Source organism: Phalaenopsis equestris, unplaced genomic scaffold (genome assembly GCF_001263595.1).
Source record: "Phalaenopsis equestris unplaced genomic scaffold, ASM126359v1 Scaffold001079, whole genome shotgun sequence".
Classification (NCBI taxonomy): domain Eukaryota; kingdom Viridiplantae; phylum Streptophyta; class Magnoliopsida; order Asparagales; family Orchidaceae; genus Phalaenopsis; species Phalaenopsis equestris.
The window spans coordinates 171,988-192,392 of NW_018165518.1; the positions used below are offsets into that span (position 1 = coordinate 171,988).

The 20,405-nt window shown below is 32.6% G+C and overlaps 1 protein-coding gene across 1 annotated transcript; it reads left to right on the top strand.

The window, feature by feature from the left end:
- The first annotated feature begins 12,239 nt into the window (after positions 1–12,239).
- On the top strand, positions 12,240–18,777 carry LOC110033004 (alpha carbonic anhydrase 7-like). Its single transcript, XM_020736824.1, has 7 exons — positions 12,240–12,490; positions 12,596–12,813; positions 12,927–13,033; positions 16,202–16,304; positions 16,493–16,663; positions 17,758–17,811; positions 18,543–18,777. The coding sequence occupies exons 1-7, from the start codon at positions 12,400–12,402 to the stop codon at positions 18,624–18,626; spliced, it is 828 nt and encodes a 275-aa protein (XP_020592483.1). The 5' UTR covers positions 12,240–12,399; the 3' UTR covers positions 18,627–18,777.
- The last annotated feature ends 1,628 nt before the right edge of the window (positions 18,778–20,405 follow it).

The window sequence follows — 20,405 nt, forward strand, 5'->3', positions numbered from 1 at the left end:
CCGTGCTATCTAAGTCTTGAAATTAGTTTATGTTGATGGAAAGCTTTCTTTAAAAAAAATTACTTTTGTTTTATCTATTCCAAAAGTTATAGTCTTGTTCCTTATTTTGTTGAGCTTTTTATTTTTTTCTTCCCCTAGTTGCCACGAACTACTGGCAATCAAAGATTCCATGGATACGCTTGCAAATATCTAGTAATTTCATGATGAAGTCCATGAAATCTTATCTTGTCATGAGGCTAGTTTCAATCAATTGAGTGAGGTGTCAACACTGAGCTCCAAACACAATCAGCCTCTTGAAGCTCCCTTTGAGGATACATTAATGTCAGCCTCTTTGGCCTCGAGGGATCCATGGCCAACATTGGAGCTCTGCCAAGAACCGCCCTAACAACTCTTAAAATTGGCCTTTTAAAATTTATTTGGCTTGAGACCCTTGTAAATGAACTATAAATAACTTGTCTTTCATCCAAATGGACCTGCCTTGCTGCTGCTAGCCATACTTCAGCGGAATCTTTCTTTTTCCATGTGATTGTCGCTATCCGATCTCTTTGCTTAATAATAGCACCCTGAACTTCTATTGAGAACTTCTATCGTCGGGTATGAAACTAATTGCATAGAGAATCTTGTATTTGCTCTCATTTTATAAGGACTATAGACCGGAAGCTATGGCACCAATAGAGCTTTTCATTCTTTTTGAAAGAAGATTTTTCGTCCAAATCGTGCGCAACCAATAAACTTGGACGCCTTCTTACTTAACAAGTTCAGAGGACTCCTCTACAGCCTCATGTCTTACTGACAAGTTGACCTCATGACCATTTCATATGCTTGCTGCTTGGGGCTAGGCTTTTGAATGTTTCTACCCAAAATTAAAAAAAAAATTTACAAGATTTGGGATTAATTCAATCGATTCACAACATATTCTCATCTTCACTTACAGTTTTTCTAGTTGAGGATGGAAGTTAGAGGTTTTACATTGATAAAAAGTGTGGATGGAAGTTAGAGGTTTTACATTGATTATCTAGTTTCGAATAATGTCACCATTTACGACAAATACCTTATTTTCGTCCTCGATAAGCTCTTAGATGAACTTTCGGATTCAATTTTTTTTTCAAATTAAACCTCAAGTTGAGTTATTATCATATTTAGGTGCATGAAGCAGACATTCCAAAGGCTTTGTCCCCTTGATGAACGATTAATATTCTGATGCCATAAATTTGTAACTTTTAAAAATATGATCTTCAACTTTCCTACAACCACAAATATCCTTTATTCTATATTAAAGTCATTAAAACATTTTTGTAATGTTCTAGTGAGACTAGAAAGCTAATGGAGTAACCCTTCTCCTAGGATAATAGTCACACTCATCAAAATTTTAATGCCCAAAAATTTATTTGCTCATATCATAAATAGGACTCTTATATGTGTGACATTTAATGCATTATGCTTGAAATATATTTTTTTTTTTTAATAAACCTTTAAGTTTTAAAAAAACTATTTTCAAATTCTTAATTAATTTTGATTTTCTATCTATAGAACAAATTTGTCAAGAGATTAAAAATTGTAAATTTAAATTTATACATTTGATAATATCTATATATTTATATTAGATACCACACAAGAAATGAAATTTGATGAGCCAGTAAATCAATTTCAAACAATTATAATTCTACTTCTTATTGAAAAAAGTTATTTGCTTAAGATAATGAAGTTAAGCAATAAATTTTATGATTTATAATTGACTGAAAAAGTCGAACTTTCCCTTATATTCTTTATTTTACGTGTGCATAGACCTCAAATTTTTTAATATAATTTCTAGAAATAGCTTCTTTATTTTTTGTCATTTAGATAAAAGTAGTATATGCTCTTAACACGAGTTATAATGAAGATACAAAAAAATCTTATTTTGTACACTTAAAAATAAAACTCATACACAACCATACATAAATATAATATGTTAAGAGTTAGAAAGGAAAACAAATAATGAAATTCATCAATAAAACTTGCAAACAGATCCACAAAACAATAAAATAACATCTAATTGAAATTTTTGAAAGAAAATTATGTAAAATTAAAACTACTTATAAACCTATAAACATACAAATAATAATTAATGAACTTAAAAATATCAAATAAAATTAATTATATTAATGAAAAGCCCATCCTATGATGATATCCCACTAATCAAATTGTTAGAATGGGCTATAAAACAAGTACAACAAGTGAGTTTGATAAGTTAAACAAAAAATTAATTATTATTTAAAGAGTTGATATTGAGGCATTCAATATGAATAATAAAATAAATGATTTATATGTATACAGGAAAACAATTAGTGTCATCGAGTTTTTTTTTAGATTATAATAATAGTTTAACATAACCAAAATGTGGCACAAATTTTAAAATGAATTATAAAATAATATTTTTTATAACTATTTATTTGATAAATTGTAACGCATGTTATCTCTAATTTAAAAACTCTACATGCAACCGTGCTAGATTTAATGAAACAAATCTAAATCAAATTGATCAGTCATTTATTATGTAACATATTGACAATCTTATTTAGGAGGCCATTCTAAATTTGAATACCAATCCATTGAAATCAAATGAAATGTGATATGGTTTTTAGTTGTTACTTTGTGGCCTTGCTAGCATGACAATCCTATCTTTTACTAAGTTGTCAGATTGTGGCCTTGCTAGCATGACAATCCTATCTTTTATTTGTATACAGAAAAACATTTAGTGTCATCGAGTTTTTTTTAGACTTTAATAATATTTTAACATAACCAAAATGTGACAAATTTTAAAATGAGTTATAAAATAATAATTTTTATAACTATTTATTTGATAAATTGTAAAGCATGTTATCTCTAATTTAAAAACTCTACATGCAACCGTGCTAGATTTAATGAAACAAATCTAAATCAAATTGATCAGTCATTTATTATGTAACATATTGACAATCTTATTTAGGAGGCCATTCTAAATTTGAATACCAATCCATTGAAATCAAATGAAATGTGATATGGTTTTTAGTTGTTACTTTGTGGCCTTGCTAGCATGACAATCCTATCTTTTATTTTGGAAAAGGTATTCCTACCTATACACAATTTTATGCAAACATAGATGTCATAAATAAAATTTTAATATGTATTTTATAAACAATACACTAAAAAATATTTATATATCAAAACATGAGTTATATGAGCATTATCTTTTAGTAGATTCAACTAAGATAATGTATCAATATTAAAAATTGCAACTATATGAATTGATTGAACAAACTTATCTTTACACACTAATAGGCCAAGTAAAATTATCCTTGTAAATTACTATTCATTATCAACATTTAAAAAAACTATGATATGCATACAATAACAGGGGTGGAACCGACAATAGTTGAATTATTTGAGATCAAATTGATAACTTTGAGTGAAGGATCAAAATAGAGACCTTACAAAAAAGAGTTCTAAAGTAATTTTTAAATTTAATGATAGAAAGTCAAACATATGATGCCACAATACCTAACTCAATGACTTGAATACAATAAACATAAAATAAGAGTAAATCAACATTGGTCACTTTAACATCCAACTAATCTAAATATTATAATACACTTCTCAACATTAAACTAATGTTATAATTAGATTTATACCTTCTCTGAATTCATTGTATCAAAATACAAAATTAAATCTCATGGTTTTTATAAGATTTTGAATAGCTAATTTCTAGCCTAAATAGTCAAAAGTGTAATTAATCAATTCATTTTAGCACAATGTTTAGCAATATGGAAAACTTAGTTTGGTTATTAAGGGAAAAAGGAGAGACAAAAATGAAGATATGGAACAAGGGAACGTGAGTGGAAGAAATATTGTGTCCGGAGGCCGGACACGAGCTGCATTCGGACAACGGACGTGATACACCGGGTGCAACGAAGAAAAAAAACATAACCCAATGTATCGAGTCCTTTGTCCGGTCGAAACTCGCGTCCGAACTCCTGATGCAATATTTTCTCACGCGAGAGAGCTTCTATTGAAGATAACTAAACAACAATTCAACTAAGTTATAACATTTTAAATATACGCTTTCATCTGTATTAACATAGGGGAAAAAATTAGATAAGATTATATCGAATTATTTTTGTGAGGAAAATCATAAATATTATTTGTTTTGCAACTAAATAATACTAAATTAGAGAACTTTAATTTGTGAATTTATTAAGAAATAATAAATACAATTGTAATTAAACGTATAATGAAATAATAAATATTTTGATAATTTTATATAATTAATAAATTAAATATTTAAGAAGTGAGAAATTTACATAGATGCCACACAATTTTTATGTATTTATACATCTAACGCCTAATGTTTAATATTTACATTTATAACACATTGTTTTCATAACCTCTGCATCAAAATGTGTTTCACGTTTTGAAAGTCGGTAATAGTTTTTTTTTTTAGGTAATATTAAATATTTGAGTGATTATAAATATAAAAATGGAGATGTTAAATATGTAAATATGTAATAATTGTGTGTTAAGCATGTAAATGCACCTTGACGCGCCATTAAGAAATTTTTATTATATGCACTAATTTTTTTTGCAAGAAATATTTCAGATTCAAATACAAGTTCATCCAGATTCTTAATTTCAACAAATTTATAGTCAAGCTTAACTGTCTCAACAAGACGAGCACGCTGATAAAAATATTAGTTTGATTCGAGTCGAATAAAGCCAAAATCAAGTCATTAAAACACTATTAGAGATTTTGGATCGTCGATTGAATGGTCCAATAAACTTCAAATCTGACATATTTATATTAAATCTAAGCGCCTCGACGAGAAGAATCCAACGAGCTTAAGGCTGCTTATTTCCAAGGTCATTAATGCTTTCAAATTAAGAAAATATCACCTAAGATCAAAAGGGATGGATATGGGATGTCTAATCAGGTGCTCAAGACTTATTCGTCAAAAGAAAAAAAATATCCCTATCCCAAAGGCCATAAATAAACCTCCTCCTTCGACTTGAGAGGGGGAGGAAAAGAAAGGAAATCAAACAGTCTTTTTCTGGATTGAAGACTTAAAGATTACTTCCGACCTCCATAGCCGCCGACCACCATCGATCACCACCCGTCTACCGTTGTCGACCATCGTCAGTTGCTCCTGGTCGACAACATCGATAATGTTGTATCCCAAATAGGAACATAACTAATGACATTGTATTGAAGACTTGAAGATAATTTCCGACCTCTATAGTCTACTATCACTGTAGATCGCTTCCCTTCAGTCACAACTGACCTTCTGCCACCGGCAACTTCTGCTTACAACTATTGTATCCCAAATACGACTATGCACTATAACACCCATATTGAAAATTCAGTAATAACTTTCGACCTTCATAGTCATTAACCACTATCGACCACCACTAGTCGTCACCTTCTGCTGCTGGTGACTGCTAGCCATCGACAACCACTGCTTATGACTGTTGTAGCCAAACACCAATTACAACCTCAGTGGCCAACTAATGACATTGTCGCTTCCAATCAAGACCTTTGTGGCCAACAACTACCTGTGCAGTAATACTTCAATTTTACGTCATTTTACCTGTTATTTTCTCTGCATTTTACACTTAACTTCATTCATTCAGCACAAATTTACGCTTAAGAAATGTACTTTGTTTATGTTGAGCAAGATGTGGGAATTGAATATGAACGAGATGGAACAAGAAAGTGCCCCAAAGCGACATGACCAAACCTAAAGTCGACGTGACCATGCCAGTGATCTAACCAAGCTGGCGTGAACAAGCCTGAAAATGACTTGACCACTCCATAAGCTGCAATAGGGCGGTGTGACCACGCCACAATCGGTAATGATCACGCTGGCCCTTGCAGAAGAATGACGTGACCACACCGACGAGCCAGAGACACTGGGAAGGAAATTTGATGGCACAAATCATGATTCATGCTATAAAATCAGATCTTAGGGCTTCTAAGGAGGAGCTCTACATCAGAGAATACTTGGAGGTTGAAAGAAGAGAGTTTGGGAGAAGATTTGAATGATCTCTTAAGAAATTTCTTCCTCCTTGGATTGAGACCTTCTATGGAGAGAATAATTAAATATAATTAGAATTAATTAAATACCAAAAAACATATTTAAATATATAATTTAATCATCTATCTGTAGCTAAACAACTCTTATCAGCATTAAACACCTAAAAAAAGATCATATATGATAAATTTTAGTCAAAGAACATATATATTTTTCAACATTCATGTTTCTCTCCTCCGCGTGGAGGATGGATCGATCACCGCCTTCGTCCAGGCCTGCAACCACCCTGTACGGCAGAAGCAATATATTTTTCTTATTTTCATAAAATTTTTTTGGGAGAATTTTCAACCCACGAACTTTCAAGCTGGTTTCTGTTGTCTCTTTTGTACTTTTTATAATAATCTCTCCTATCCATATCCTTATATTCAACCAAATTCCTTAGCTCGAGTGATGCTGTGACGATCGATGATGCTTGAAGATGATCGTAGTACGGGCGTTGATGTGGAACACATATCATAAACTTAAAAAATATATATATACTTACGTAGGCCAATCACATATTTTCTAGAATGTACATCGTAGCCTTAATGTTTTAATTATGTGCAGCAGTTGAAAAAAAGAAAGCGCATCACTAGTTTTTTATATGAGGGCATTTATATAGATATCAGTCAAGTCTTATTTATTTACGTATCTAACAACTATGTTTTATCTTCTTAGTTCTATATCCTTCCAAGAAAGTCACCACTTGTGTTTTATTTTATTGGCATTTCGATGAATATCAGTTGCTTTTATTTAGTATATTATCTTAGCTAATAATTAGCAAGAAAAAATGAAATTAAAAATAATATAAAAAATTAAGTCATATATAAATTTTAATTAAATAGTTTTGTAAATTAAAGATAGTTATGATTAATTTTTTTTTATGTGTCAGAAAATTCATAGTGTTAGAGATATTTTAACGTTTTAGTATTACACGAAGAGTGAACACACAAATAAAAGAAAGTGGGAGGAGACACTAAATTTTTTATGTTAAAAAAAATTCTGGAAAGAAAAAAACCATGGGGTCTTGCCAATTAAAATAATACATTGTGTAATTGTTTAGGGTTTATGTCCACTCTTTTGAATTAGATAAGATGGAATTACAAAGCTGGGAGTCACAGATGTACAATAGTAGTTTAGCTATAATAGCATTGTGTAATTGTTTAGAGTTTATGTCCACTCTTTCGAATTAGATAAGATGGAATTACAAAGCTGAGAGTCACAGATGTACAATAGTAGTTTAGCTATAATAGTCATAATTGCGCACAACAAATGTGATTCTTGGTCAAAATAGCAATATTTACCTGCAAAGGTCATATCTGGATGTTACAAACGCGGTAGTTAGTCATAGAAGTTGTATCAATTGACTATAATAGTAGTAGTTGGCCACAAAAGGTTGTAATTGGAGATTGTAATAATAGTAGTGGGCCACAAACTTAGTAATTGATGGTTGCATGCAATAAAGGCCCTCGTTAGAAGCTGCAATAGCGTTTGTTGGTCATAGAGGTCGTAGTTGGAAGCTATAACAGTGGAGGTTAACCACATAGGTCATGGTTGGTGACTGCAATATCTTCAGTTGACTACAAAGGAAGTAGTTGAAAGTTGTAACAATAGTAACTGGCCACATATGTTGTAGTTGGTGACTACAATATCGTCAGTTGATCACATGGCCGTATTTGAAAGTTGTAATAATATTAGTTAGCCACAAAGACCAAAGTTGGTGGCTACAATAGTGCAAGCTGGCTATAGATGTCGTACAACACTAGTTTGTCACACAAGTCTTAGTTGGTGATTATATAGGTAGTGATTGGACCACTTCTCTCCGGGAGAACGAGATTATAAATTTATATAAAATATTGAGCTTCTCTTTGTACAATGTAAGGAAAAATATAGGTGTTAAGAACAATTACCAAATTCTGATTTTGTCAATCATAAGCAGTGGTTCCCGGAGGCTTGAAGTCAGCGGCGACATGCAGTGACAATCGGTGGTGGTCGATGATAGCCAACAGACAATGACAAATAGTGGTTGATAGCTACATCAGTCGAAAATTATTATTGGATCTTCAATATAGGTGTTATATGTTACAGTCGTATTTGGGATACGACATTTAGAATAGGAATCATCAGCTGCAAAAGGTCAAAGATGGAAAGCAGTGAGGGTTTGTGTTAAATGTCGGGCAATGATCATTGGTGGTCAGTGGCTACAATAGTGGAAAGTTATTGCAGAATCTTCAGTACAGGTGTTATATGTTCAACCATATTTTGGATACATGTTTGCAAACAGAGATTGTCGAGCACAGGAGGTCCTCGAAGTCAAGCAGTGATAGCCAACGACAGTTGATGGTGGTTGAGGGCGGTGATAGACGGTTGCTAACCGACGGTGTTTGGAAGTGATCAACAGCTACGATGGTCAGGAGATTTTGTCGAGTCTTCAATCTAGAAGTTGCTTTAGAGATCCTCTTCTTCTTCCCTCCCCCTAGCAAAATGCGGAGGTCTATTTATAGCTTTTGGGGGAGAGTCGTTTTGGTTTTCCGGTGAGTAAATTCCTCCATGATTTGATCTGATGACCTATATTGATCCCTCTTGATCATATGATTTTTTTTTAAATATTGGTGCCTTTTTTACCTAAGAATTCAACAAGCTTAAGCTCATTGGATTCCTCTCTTCGAGACATTCAATCTGAATATAAATATGTAAAATTTGGAATCCATATGACTATTCAATTGATGATTGAAAACTTATAATTATGCTTCAGTGGTTTGATTTTGGCTTGATTGGACCCAAATCAAACAAATTTTGACATCATTGGATTTAACTTGTCGAGACGATCAATTTGTGTATAAACTTACTGACATGAGCGCCATGGTGATCTTGAATTTGAATTTAGAATACTTATTGCTAAAAAATTCATCGAGATTCATGTTAGATGATAGTACTTTATTGGCGACGCATCACTTGCCCTTATTTTGGAAAATTTATGTTTGTATTATCAAAAAATATAAGTCACTGTGAAATTATCCATCAACTTTTTTTATACCCCAACTTGTGCATTGAATTGAAATAAAAAAAAAAAATCATTGATATTGATGCTTCATGGAACTTTGAGAATGGTAAAATTGAATATAAAATGCTGAAAAATGGCAAAGTAAACATTTCTGAAAAATACTTGATTATATGGTTTTTGATACTATCGGCTTTCGTTGTATACATTTGGGCATGTATGCATGTATATATGGGAGCACGTGTATGTCCATTTGAGCAAAATGAATAAATTTATGTGTTTAAGGATGTGATGGGGGTACATAGGCAGGTATAAATGCAATCAGGAATGTTTCCTGTGAGGTTATGAGGAGAGATTAAGTGTAAATGTATGAGGAATATCTACAAAAAGCATGTATTGAATGGAGATGATCACAGCGTATTAGAAAAACCGATTAGTTGGGGCTTGAATTTCTATACTTCTTGTATTATTTCTTTTTTTTTACATGTCATAAAAATTTTCGTGCGTTCTTCTCTTATGCATCATAGTTAATTTGATTTTTATACTCCTATGATGTTATTTATCATTTGGATTCCATCCCTGGACACCTTTTCTATGCTTAGATTTCTAATGTTTATGTATTGACTTTTTGGTATTAATTTACTTTTAATTTGGATCGATAGAAATTTGAAAATCCCTTGTGATCTAAGGCTTATAACCATTGTCTAGAAAAATAAGTAGGCTAACACACAATAGCTTGATGGAATAAATATATTGCCTGTATCCAAAATAAAAAACTAGAGGATTCTTGAGAACTACTGCATGGCTAAGTCCCATTAACTGTAATATGATTTCCAACACTTCTTATGACCTAAACATTTACTAAAGAGGACATGTCTCTGGTTGTTAACAATAACATTGGTTTTATAGAAAGAGATCAAAAAATCACCAGATCGGTGTCACAGGAGCATGATCCTTTCAACCCTAAAAAACTTTAACAAAATCTAGTTTAGTTCTTTTTCATGTAATAGGATTTTAAAACTTTTCGTATGTGCAAACAAAACCTCCAAACAAGGCTTAGAGGGTTAGTAAACTAGAATTTCCCTTATTAAAATATTTTGATAACTTTTCACATGAGATCAATACATGGACTAAAGAGGACATGTCTGTTGTTAACAATAACATGGGTTTTATAGAAAGAGATTAAAATATCACTTGACCAGTGTCACAGGAGCACGATCCTTTCAGCCCCAAAAAGCTTTAACAAAATCTAGTTTAGTTTTTTTTCCTGTAATAGGATTTTATAACTTTTCATGTCTACAAAAAAAACCTCCAAACTAGGCTTAGAGGGCTAGTAAACTAGAATTTCCCTTATTAGAAATATTTTGATAACTTTTCCCATGAGATCAATACATAGACTCATAATTTATATGTTTCTTTATCAATATGTATACTCATGTGATTAACTGACTTGTCTCATAGCATATTTTTGCCATCAATGAGAAGTTCTTGTATTGCTATTGTTAGTCGTCAAACAAGTATAGATTTCCTTATACGGAACTTCATTTCTCAAAAACGACGCTAAGCTATTACTTAGCAAAAAATTCATGGTGGTAGAGTACTATTTTAACATCTTAGCATTCTACAAAGATCTAACAAGCACATAAATAAATAAAAAGGAGGAGGAGATACCAAAATTTTTACGTGAAAAAATCTTGGAAATGAAAAAAAAATCACATGACCTAGCTCAATCAAACTAATCCACTATCAAATTGTAAGTATATATGTCTAATCTTCTTTTATATTAGAGAAGATAGAATAATAAAACTAATTATCACATATATAAAAAAATATTTTAGCTATAAAAATCATAATTAGGCTACAAAAATGTGATTATTGGTTGTAACAAAATAATTAGCAATAAAGGTCGTGGTTGGTTGCTACAAATGCAGTAGTTTGTCATAAAAACTGTCGATGTGAGTGCAATAGTGATTGTTGGGAGGTTGTAATTAATGATTGTAACAATAGTAGTTGGCCAAAAAGATCATAATTAGTTACTACACATGCAATAGTTGGCCACAAAGGTTATGGTTGAATGTTGTAATAGCATAAATTGGCTCTAGATGTCATAGTTGGTAACTGTGATAACATTAGTTAGTCACAAAAATCGTAGTTGGTGACTAAACTCCTTCTCTCAGAGAGAATGAGGTTATAATTTTATACTAAACACTTCACTTATTTGTATATAACATAAAAGAGTACAAGTTTTGGGAACAAACATTGTATTTTTGCTATGATTGTCATAAGCAATGGTCACCATAGGCCTGAGATGGGTGGCAACAAGCATCATATTGATCATTCAATTGATGATTAAAAACCTCCAGTTTAGTTTCTATGGTTTGATTTGGATTTGATAGACTTGAACTGATTAAAAATTCATGTATGGCTTGCTTAAACTTTTTCTTGTTGATATTTGATTTATATTTGATTTATTTATATTACTTGAACTGATTAAAAATTCAAATCAGCATTTAATTTTCATTCAAAATTTTTAAATTTTGAACTTAATTTTTTTTATGTAAAACTAATAGGCAAGCTGAAAAATTCAATAAGTATTTTATTTCTTGTATACCTTAAGATATTAACAAATAAATTTATAAATCTAAACACATAAACAATTAAATGTTTTGAGTGGTTGGCATATTTTTAAAATATAATGTTTAAACCCTAAACTATTCAAATATAATATTTAACGTTTAAGTGGTTAAAATATTATATTGAATATTTTGGATAATTATCATGTAAAAACCTCTTAAAGATTTGATTGTGTAAATATAAAAATTTTGACATTAGACATGTAAATGCATACAAAAGAATGCCCCAATCTTATAATGATCGTGTAAATGATGTACGATACCTTATAAATTAAAAAGCTATAGAGAGACGCGTGCCCCCAAAGTTTGTGTTGGGGCTTCTTACTTGTAACATTATAATTTGGAGAAATTACCGAAATACATCATGACCGCACCTGATATACGATCAGAATCAAACACCGCGTGCAAAACAGAAATAAATGTGCGGTCCGCATGCAATCATTTTTCTATAATTTGAAGGTCATGTCTTGGCAACAATCCAATGAAAACCGCAGCAGACGCGTTAAAATATGGTACATATTTAAATCTGCAAACTTGATTTGTTCAAAAGCCAGTTTTTGAATGGAAGCCGCAACCTGCAGCAAATAAATTAAAGCGAAATACTTCCGTTACTTCAACCCAGCCCCCCTATAAATCCTTTCCTCTCCTCGCTAACGCCTTCATCCTTCCACAGAAACCAAACATGGCCGCTCCTCCATCAAAGCTTGCCGTTTTAACCTCCTTCCTCATCGCCCTCATCCTGCTGCCTCCGCTGTCATCCGGCCAAGAAGTTGGTAAGCGGTCTCTCTCTTTTGCTTTTCCATTAGAAATACTCTTTTCAAATGATACTGCGCAGAGCTTTTGAAATGACATCATCGTTTTGTTAAACCTTTTTACAGAGGATGAGAAGGAGTTTAGCTACGATGTGGGGAGCGAGAACGGGCCGGAGAAATGGGGGCGAATTCATGAAGAGTGGGCGGCTTGCGGTGTCGGAAAGCTTCAGTCGCCCATTGACCTGAAAAACGAGCGGGTCCAGGTGGTGGATGGGCTTGGCGATCTCTGGCGAACTTACCGTCCAGCGCCGGCTGTCTTGAAGAACCGAGGGCATGATATCATGGTAAGATTTTACAGATTTCGATCTAATTTATGAGTAAATTCGGATTCTCCGATTGCTTTTGTGTGGTTTTGGGGGCAATCAATTTAGTGAATATTGATGTGTGTGTGATGCAGTTGAAATGGGAGGGGGAAGCGGGGGGTTTGTGGATCAACGGCACCGAGTACAAGCTTAAGCAACTCCATTGGCATTCTTCTTCCGAGCACACCGTCGATCAACGCAGGTAAGAATCATTTTCTCCGTTCTGTTGAATATTGTGGAAGATGTGGTTTTGGTGATTAGATCATCTTTTTTAGAGCAGTAGTGGGAAAGTTTAATTGTAGGTGATCCGATTGAATTTAATAATGTTAATATTATTATTAGTCGCATTGAGTTTTCCACAACACATTGTGAAAGAGATGACTTTTTTCTTACATGAAAATGTCAAAATGGCATCTAAAGGAAACCCATTTACAAGGATACAAGTAATAACAATAATATGAAGGCATCTTTTTCAAGCTAGAAAATTCTCATTTGTGAAAAAGCTTAAGTTTCCAGCACACAGAGAGAAATAGAATAGACAATTAGATTTTTTATGTTGAATAAGACTGGAAAGTGAAAACAGGGGGCATGACCAATCAAAATAATAAAATAGGAAATTGAAAGTATAGAGGTCAACTATTTTGTTGAATAGGGGAAGATAGGATTACAAAAATCGGCAATCACTACTTTATAATAATAATTTGGCTACAACAACCATAGTTGGGCTACATTAATTGTAGTCGGTGGCTATAACATTTATGGTTGGCTATATAAGCTGTAGTTGTGGCTACAACTGTCATAGTTTGGCTGCAGCAATTATAATTGCTGGTAATAATCATTGATGGTGATCAACAACGGTTGGTAGCCATTCACCTACACTTTTCTTCATGAGTTATGCATTTGTTGTTAGCTCACTCTTCTTCTCTCTTCCTCTTTCATTTGAAGAATGAGGACTCTTTATAATTTTGAGATCGGTGTTTTGATAATATTAGATAAAATCTTAAAACACTATATCGGACAGTTCACATAGATTCCTTTAATCACATTTCATTTTCTCAGCATTTAAGTGCCTTGATGGCTCTAAAATTAAATGATCTTGGACTCATTGGATTCCTCCAGTCAAGCCGCTTGATTGGATTAGAAGCATGCCAAATTTAAGGATTATTTGATCTTTCATATAACGCATCAAATTTCTGATTAGTCTTTAAGTACTTGATCTGAACTTATGTGGACTTGGATTTAATCACCTTAAGTGTTATTGAGCTTGTGTTGTTGAGATGATCAGTTTAACTATAAATTTGTTGAAATCATAAGTGATCTTGAATTTGAATCTTGAAGAGTTCTTACTTAAAATACATCGAGATTCAAGCCTCATCATGTAAATTTCTTGGTGATATATTAGTATCCCTAAATCATCTGGGACTAAATACTTGTTCATATGGGTTTTGGTATGCTTAAGTTTGTTACGTGAGACAACTTTGTTCTAGTTTTGGTGACCAACGATGTGTATAATTTTTCCTGGAAATCAATGTGATCAGCCCTCTTTTGGGGTTTTCTGTAGTACCTCATTCATCACCATGAGTCATCTTCTTAAAAGATAATCAATTGATGTTTGTTTCCAATGTGGCGACAAAGCTAGATTAAGGTATTTAGGCCTATCATTGTGGTGATTTCCTTAGTTTTTCGAATTTGGCCTCTCTTTTCTTCTTCAAGTCAAAGACCGCGTCTTTTGAAGCAATCGCCTGTAGGTGGGCAACTTGTTGACAATTGCTCCAACACAATTTAGGGGACTTTTTCAACCGCTAGTTTACTTGACTTTATCCTTCCTGTAATATTCAAAAGAAATAATAAAAAAATATATTTTTTTGAAGAATTATTTAATAAAATAATTGTTCTAAACGTTATTTTTTGTCAGCTCCTCTTGATATTGCCGCCCGTTTACATTCCTAGCGTGATATAGCTGTAGTAAAAAAACGTTTTATTCTTTAGTCTCCCCAAAAGATACTGATCAAATATTGCAGAAGATTCTATTGAATTCTTTAACTCTTCTAGGTTTTATTACAAACAGAGAACCCATGGAAGCCTCATAGATCTCAAGATCCTTAGAAAATGTACCCTGCATCACAATATACAGATGTTCCATCATGTGTTATAATCCAAATAATGCCAGTACCTACAATCTTATACACATTATTATTTTCTATGTACATGAATCCATGGCATGGTTTATAGCTGTAAAACAATTATGTATAACGAGTCATACAATGATCCTCTGGCCTGCATTCACAAAAAGAAACTCACTATAATCCAAATCAATTGTGTCTGCATCTGTTGTCTTGTCCCTCTTGATACTCGCCATTTGTTTGCTTCTTCTTTGTTCTCAATACCTGATAACCTCTGTTGAAGTGGCTTTGGCTAATGATAGACGAAATCTAATCCCTGCCACATAATTGCCTTAAGAGGTTGATATTTGCTGCATCAATCTCACTTTAATGAACAATTCCTCGACGCATTTTCCTTCATCAATGCTTGTTAGGGGGGTTATTGACGAAGGGGGCACAAACTCTAATAATATGCCGCCACATGGAGGTTATTGTGGGGTTATTGACGAGAAACCGTGGATGTTATTAGGGAGTTATTGTGGGGTTATTGGGAGTTATTGTGGAGGTTAATGCAAGGGTTATTGAAATGGAACTGTGGAGGTTATTGGAGTAGAACCGCGGAGGTTATCGTGGGGTTATTGAGGGTTTATTGTAGCGTTATTGGAGTTAATGCCCCAATAACCCCTCAATAACCTCACAATAACCCCTTTAAATAACCTTCGTGATTCCACTCCAGTAACCCCCGCGGTTTCCTTTTAATTTTTTTTATGTAAGCCCGATATAACACATAGCGATATATTACTGGAGTCTGCACTTAGAGCTACTCATGTACTCCGTATGGAATATTTTCTCTGCATTTACATATCTTACACCTAAACGTTAAGCCAAACAAACACACTATTTTATGCTTAGGTTATAAATGTAAATATCAAACCTTTAAGTGTTAGATATGTAAATCCATAAGAATTTTTGTGGTGCTCTTACATAAATTTTTCCTTTTTTTGATTAAATGGACGTATCAAGCTTATTATTTTTTTATTTTATTGAAAGGAAAGGGTTTTAAGTTTATAACAATGATTCTTCATTTTTCTATGATTCGGCGGTTCTGCAAAACCGTAGTATTATTTCTCATATCCCTTCCGGGGAACATAAATTTTATGTAACAGAGCATACTTTTTAAGTCTTAATTTGTAAATATCAATGTTTCGGGTGGTTGTATGTAATTATCTGTTTTTAAGTTCATATTGTATCGTGATAAATTAATGTAGGTATCAGCTGGAGCTGCACATGGTCCACGAGAGCGCCGATAAAAAGCTCGCCGTGGTGGGCATCTTGTACAAGCTGGGCCGTCCCGATCTTTTCTTGGCTCAGGTTTTTATGAATATCACGCACAATAAATCTAATCCTGAAAACCTTTTCCTTGCTCAAATGTATCAGGAATGTAATAAGAAACTATAACGAAATAACAATTTAATAAGCTTGTTAACAAAAATCATGCACGAGAGTATTTAATGGATGGATCTGTCTTTGTACTGACAATTAATTTGTTTTGGACAAAGCTGGGGAATTACATTAAAAAATTGACGGATGTGGATGAGGCTGCGGAAGAGAAGGTGGGTTTGGTGGATCCATGGAACGTGAAGTGGGGCAGCAGGAAGTATTACAGGTACATGGGCTCCCTTACAACTCCACCTTGCACCGAAGGCGTTCTATGGACAATTATTAATAAGGTTTGTAATATATATTATTCATACCTCTCTCTCTCTCTCTCTCTCTCTCTCTCTCTCTCTCTCTCCGACGTAATATGCTATAAGATCTATTTTTTTGATTAAATGTGAATAATAATATGTCTTTTATCATTTTTTAAAAAAGTATTATAATAGCTTAAAATCTCTATAATGAACTTTACTTATTAAAAATGATTGTTTTTTTTTTTATGTAATGCATAGATAAATGGATTATAATGTCTGTTTCTGGAGAAACTTTTACATACAGAGTACGTACGCTGCTCTATGTGCGGACTCTAGTAATATGCTGTCATGTGTGTTTATTGGGTATACCTAAAAAATATTAAAGCGGAACTGCGGATGTTATTAGAGTGGAATCGCGAAAATTATTGGAGTAGAACCGCGGATGTTATTGGGAGGGTTATTGGGGCATTAACTCTAATAACGTTGCAATAACTCATCAATGACCTCTAATAACCTTCATGGTTCCACTTCAATAAACCCTGCAATAACCCCCAATAATCTTCTCGGTTCTACTTCAATAACCACTGACAATAACCCCAGTAATAACTCCCAGATAACTTTCCAAGAACCTCCGTGGTTCCACTTTAATAACCCCTCGCATTAACCCCTCTGCGGTTTCACTTAAGTAACCCCACAATAACCTCCAAGTGACGACATGTTACTGAAAGCCCGAACTCCATATGGAAAATTTTCAAACTAGCAAGGTATTATTTAAGCATGTAGAGATATATTATGTATGTAACTATATTGTATTTAATAAATTATTGCTTTGTTTGAATAAAAAAATATAATTTTGATATGACAAACTGTCTACTAACAAATGTTGATTATTCTGCGTAACATGAGATTCTTTGACTAACTAGATAATAATATTATCTGAGTTTCTATAAGCAAACCTTCTGCTTACTAAGTAATTGCTAGTGCTTAGGTTAAGTTGTTTTTTCTCATCCGTCTTGTAATGCTTGGTTTAGGGTTTAATGAGTTAAAACAAATTCCTTCAGATGAATTTTTTGGTCAGTTTAGGAATTTAAATGATTCTACATCTGATCCATTCAGCTATTTTTGGCATGCAGGTCCGAACGGTTTCAAAAGAGCAGGTGAAATTACTGCGGGAGGCAGTTCATGACGTAAGTATAGAACAACATAATTTATCTTAATTAACCATTAACCAAATTATATATATATATATATATGTTAGATACGCAAATACATAAAAATTAATGAAGGGATGTATGTAAATCTTTCATATATATGTTAAATATCACAAAAGGACCTGAGTGTCTTCTTAATTGTTATTGAGTTGCGGCTAATCGTAAAACTAAAGTATACGAAAGAAATCAAGTTCTCTTATAGTAATATTTAATTGCATGTGAATGAGGAAAAAATTATTGTATCAAGTTTTTATCAGGTGTCTAATTAAAATTGATTATGTGTAAGGATGAGTTCCAAGTTTTTAAAAAACAACCAACCATTGTATTTCAGTAGATCCCACGTTTTGATGTGACCAATTTTAATTGGACACCTAATGCATATTTGCATGCATATTTGCATCAGATGTCTTGATCTTGATGCAATAATTTCTCGTGAATGAGAAACTTGTTTTGTTTTGTTTGCATCATCATGACGTCATAAGCTGATGAACTTCATAATTAAAAAAGATTTAATTAATATTTATGCAACTAATATTTCTTTATTTATTTATTTTTGTTTTTTAACGGGCTGAGGTCAAGCAAAAAAACACCATTCTATAGAGTTTAAATAAAATTAGGATAGGCAATGGTTGATTTCGGGCATAATTTTGACTAAACATTTAGCCTATTTGTAAGTTTTGTTAAATAATTTGTTGCATGACTTGCAGGAATTTGAAGATAATGCTAGACCAACACAGCCAACAAACGGAAGGGATGTTTTTATGTACCGTCCTAAGATTCATTTGCATTAATTGTTTAGGTTTTTGGCTCTTCATGTTTTAAATTATTGTGAGTTTGCTAGAAATAAAGTTAATAATTTCAAAATATTGTGCATTTATGTGTGAGTGGTTGAGGGTGTGTTTCCCACTGATGTTGCTGATTTGAATCGTTTATATTATCTTTTAGGTTCACTTGTCCCGAAAAATAAATAAATAAATATATAAATTGAGAGATTACTCTCCTGAAATATTGTGATGGATTGGAAAGAGCTCATTTTAACGCCCACGTGATGAAAAAAATATTACATCAGGATTCTTGATGCAAAAATGCATCAGGAAAATTATTTAGTTATTTTTTACTAAGGGGGCCCGGACTGTACACGTGACAAACAGTGATTGGAGTTCTGATACAAATATAATATTTTCTTCATGTGATAAGTCAGCTTCGAACCAACTTTTTCAAATTGAATTTTAATATTAAATTTTTGTAGGTAATTTTCTTTTTAAGGAATTGATAGATTAAATTTCGATCGATATATAAGCATTTTAAGAAAAATATTTGCTCTTTCTTTTTTTTTTTTTTTTTTTGGCTAGAATAACTTTTCATAAAGAAATTGATAAAAAAGAAAAATATTGGGTGTGTTTTTATTATGAATTTTAATATTTGAGTGAGAATAGAGTAGTAAACGAGTCGAGTTCAAGTCACCCTCAACTGGAGCTTGAGTTTAATTAATAATTGAGTTCGAGCCCAAGCTCTAACTTAATTCTATGAATTCGAGTCAGCTCATGAGTCGGCTTGTTTAATAAGTAAGAAAAAAATATTAATTTAAGTAATTTTTAGAATTGAATGACAAATAGAATGACCATTTAGAAGATAATTAATATGAAATAATTTGATATAGAATGCAAAGCATCTTTTTTTAAGTTTTTTTAATAATTTAAACAAAAATTCTTGAACTTCAATATATTTGAAGTAGACTTTTTATTTTTTATTTTTAAACGAACTGACTCACGAGCTAATGAGTTCAAGTCAGTATGGTCTTGTGCATGGCTTCTTAGCTCATTAAGCCCGGTTCACGAACCACTTATTGCGCAGAACTTCATGTGAAAATCGCGAAGAAATTTTGTAACAACTTAGTTCTCAAAAATCTTTGAAAGGAGCGTAATTTTTGTAAAAAAAAAAAAAAAAAAAAAAAAAAAAAAAAAAAAACCCTGTCGCCATTGAGCCACCATATTTATCCGTAAACATTAACATTTATGAAGTATTTTGGTGGATATATACTAGAAATTCTTTGTGTTGCCCTTCTCTTCAATGTACCGATACTTTCATGCTATTTACAATTATTTTTACAAATCTATCCTCAGGATGGTTTGCAAGAGATCCTGTGACCACAAGCAAAGTCGGCCATACTTTACTGCAATTGCCCGGTGAAGTAAATGTAGAACCAACTCGCTTTATTATCGCTAATGACTGTTTCAAGTATCTTGGACTACTTGGTGAAAAAATTTCTCATATTGTCGTCGAGTTTGTCCGGGCCACTTTTGGAAGTTAGTGCATGTAATTTTACAGTTTTGTTTTTTCACTTATAACTACATGGCTATAAAGATTTATAATCAATTAAAAGTATTAATGAAGAAAATAGAATAAAAATTATTAAATTAGATTCAAATGATGTTTTAAATCTTGCCCAAATCCTTAACATCTTATGGCTACGTGATTAGGGTTGTTAAAACGACTCTTTGTTCATGAACAGCTCGTGATCGGCTCACTAAGCAAACGAGCTGAACACAAACTCACTTTTGAGCTCGAAA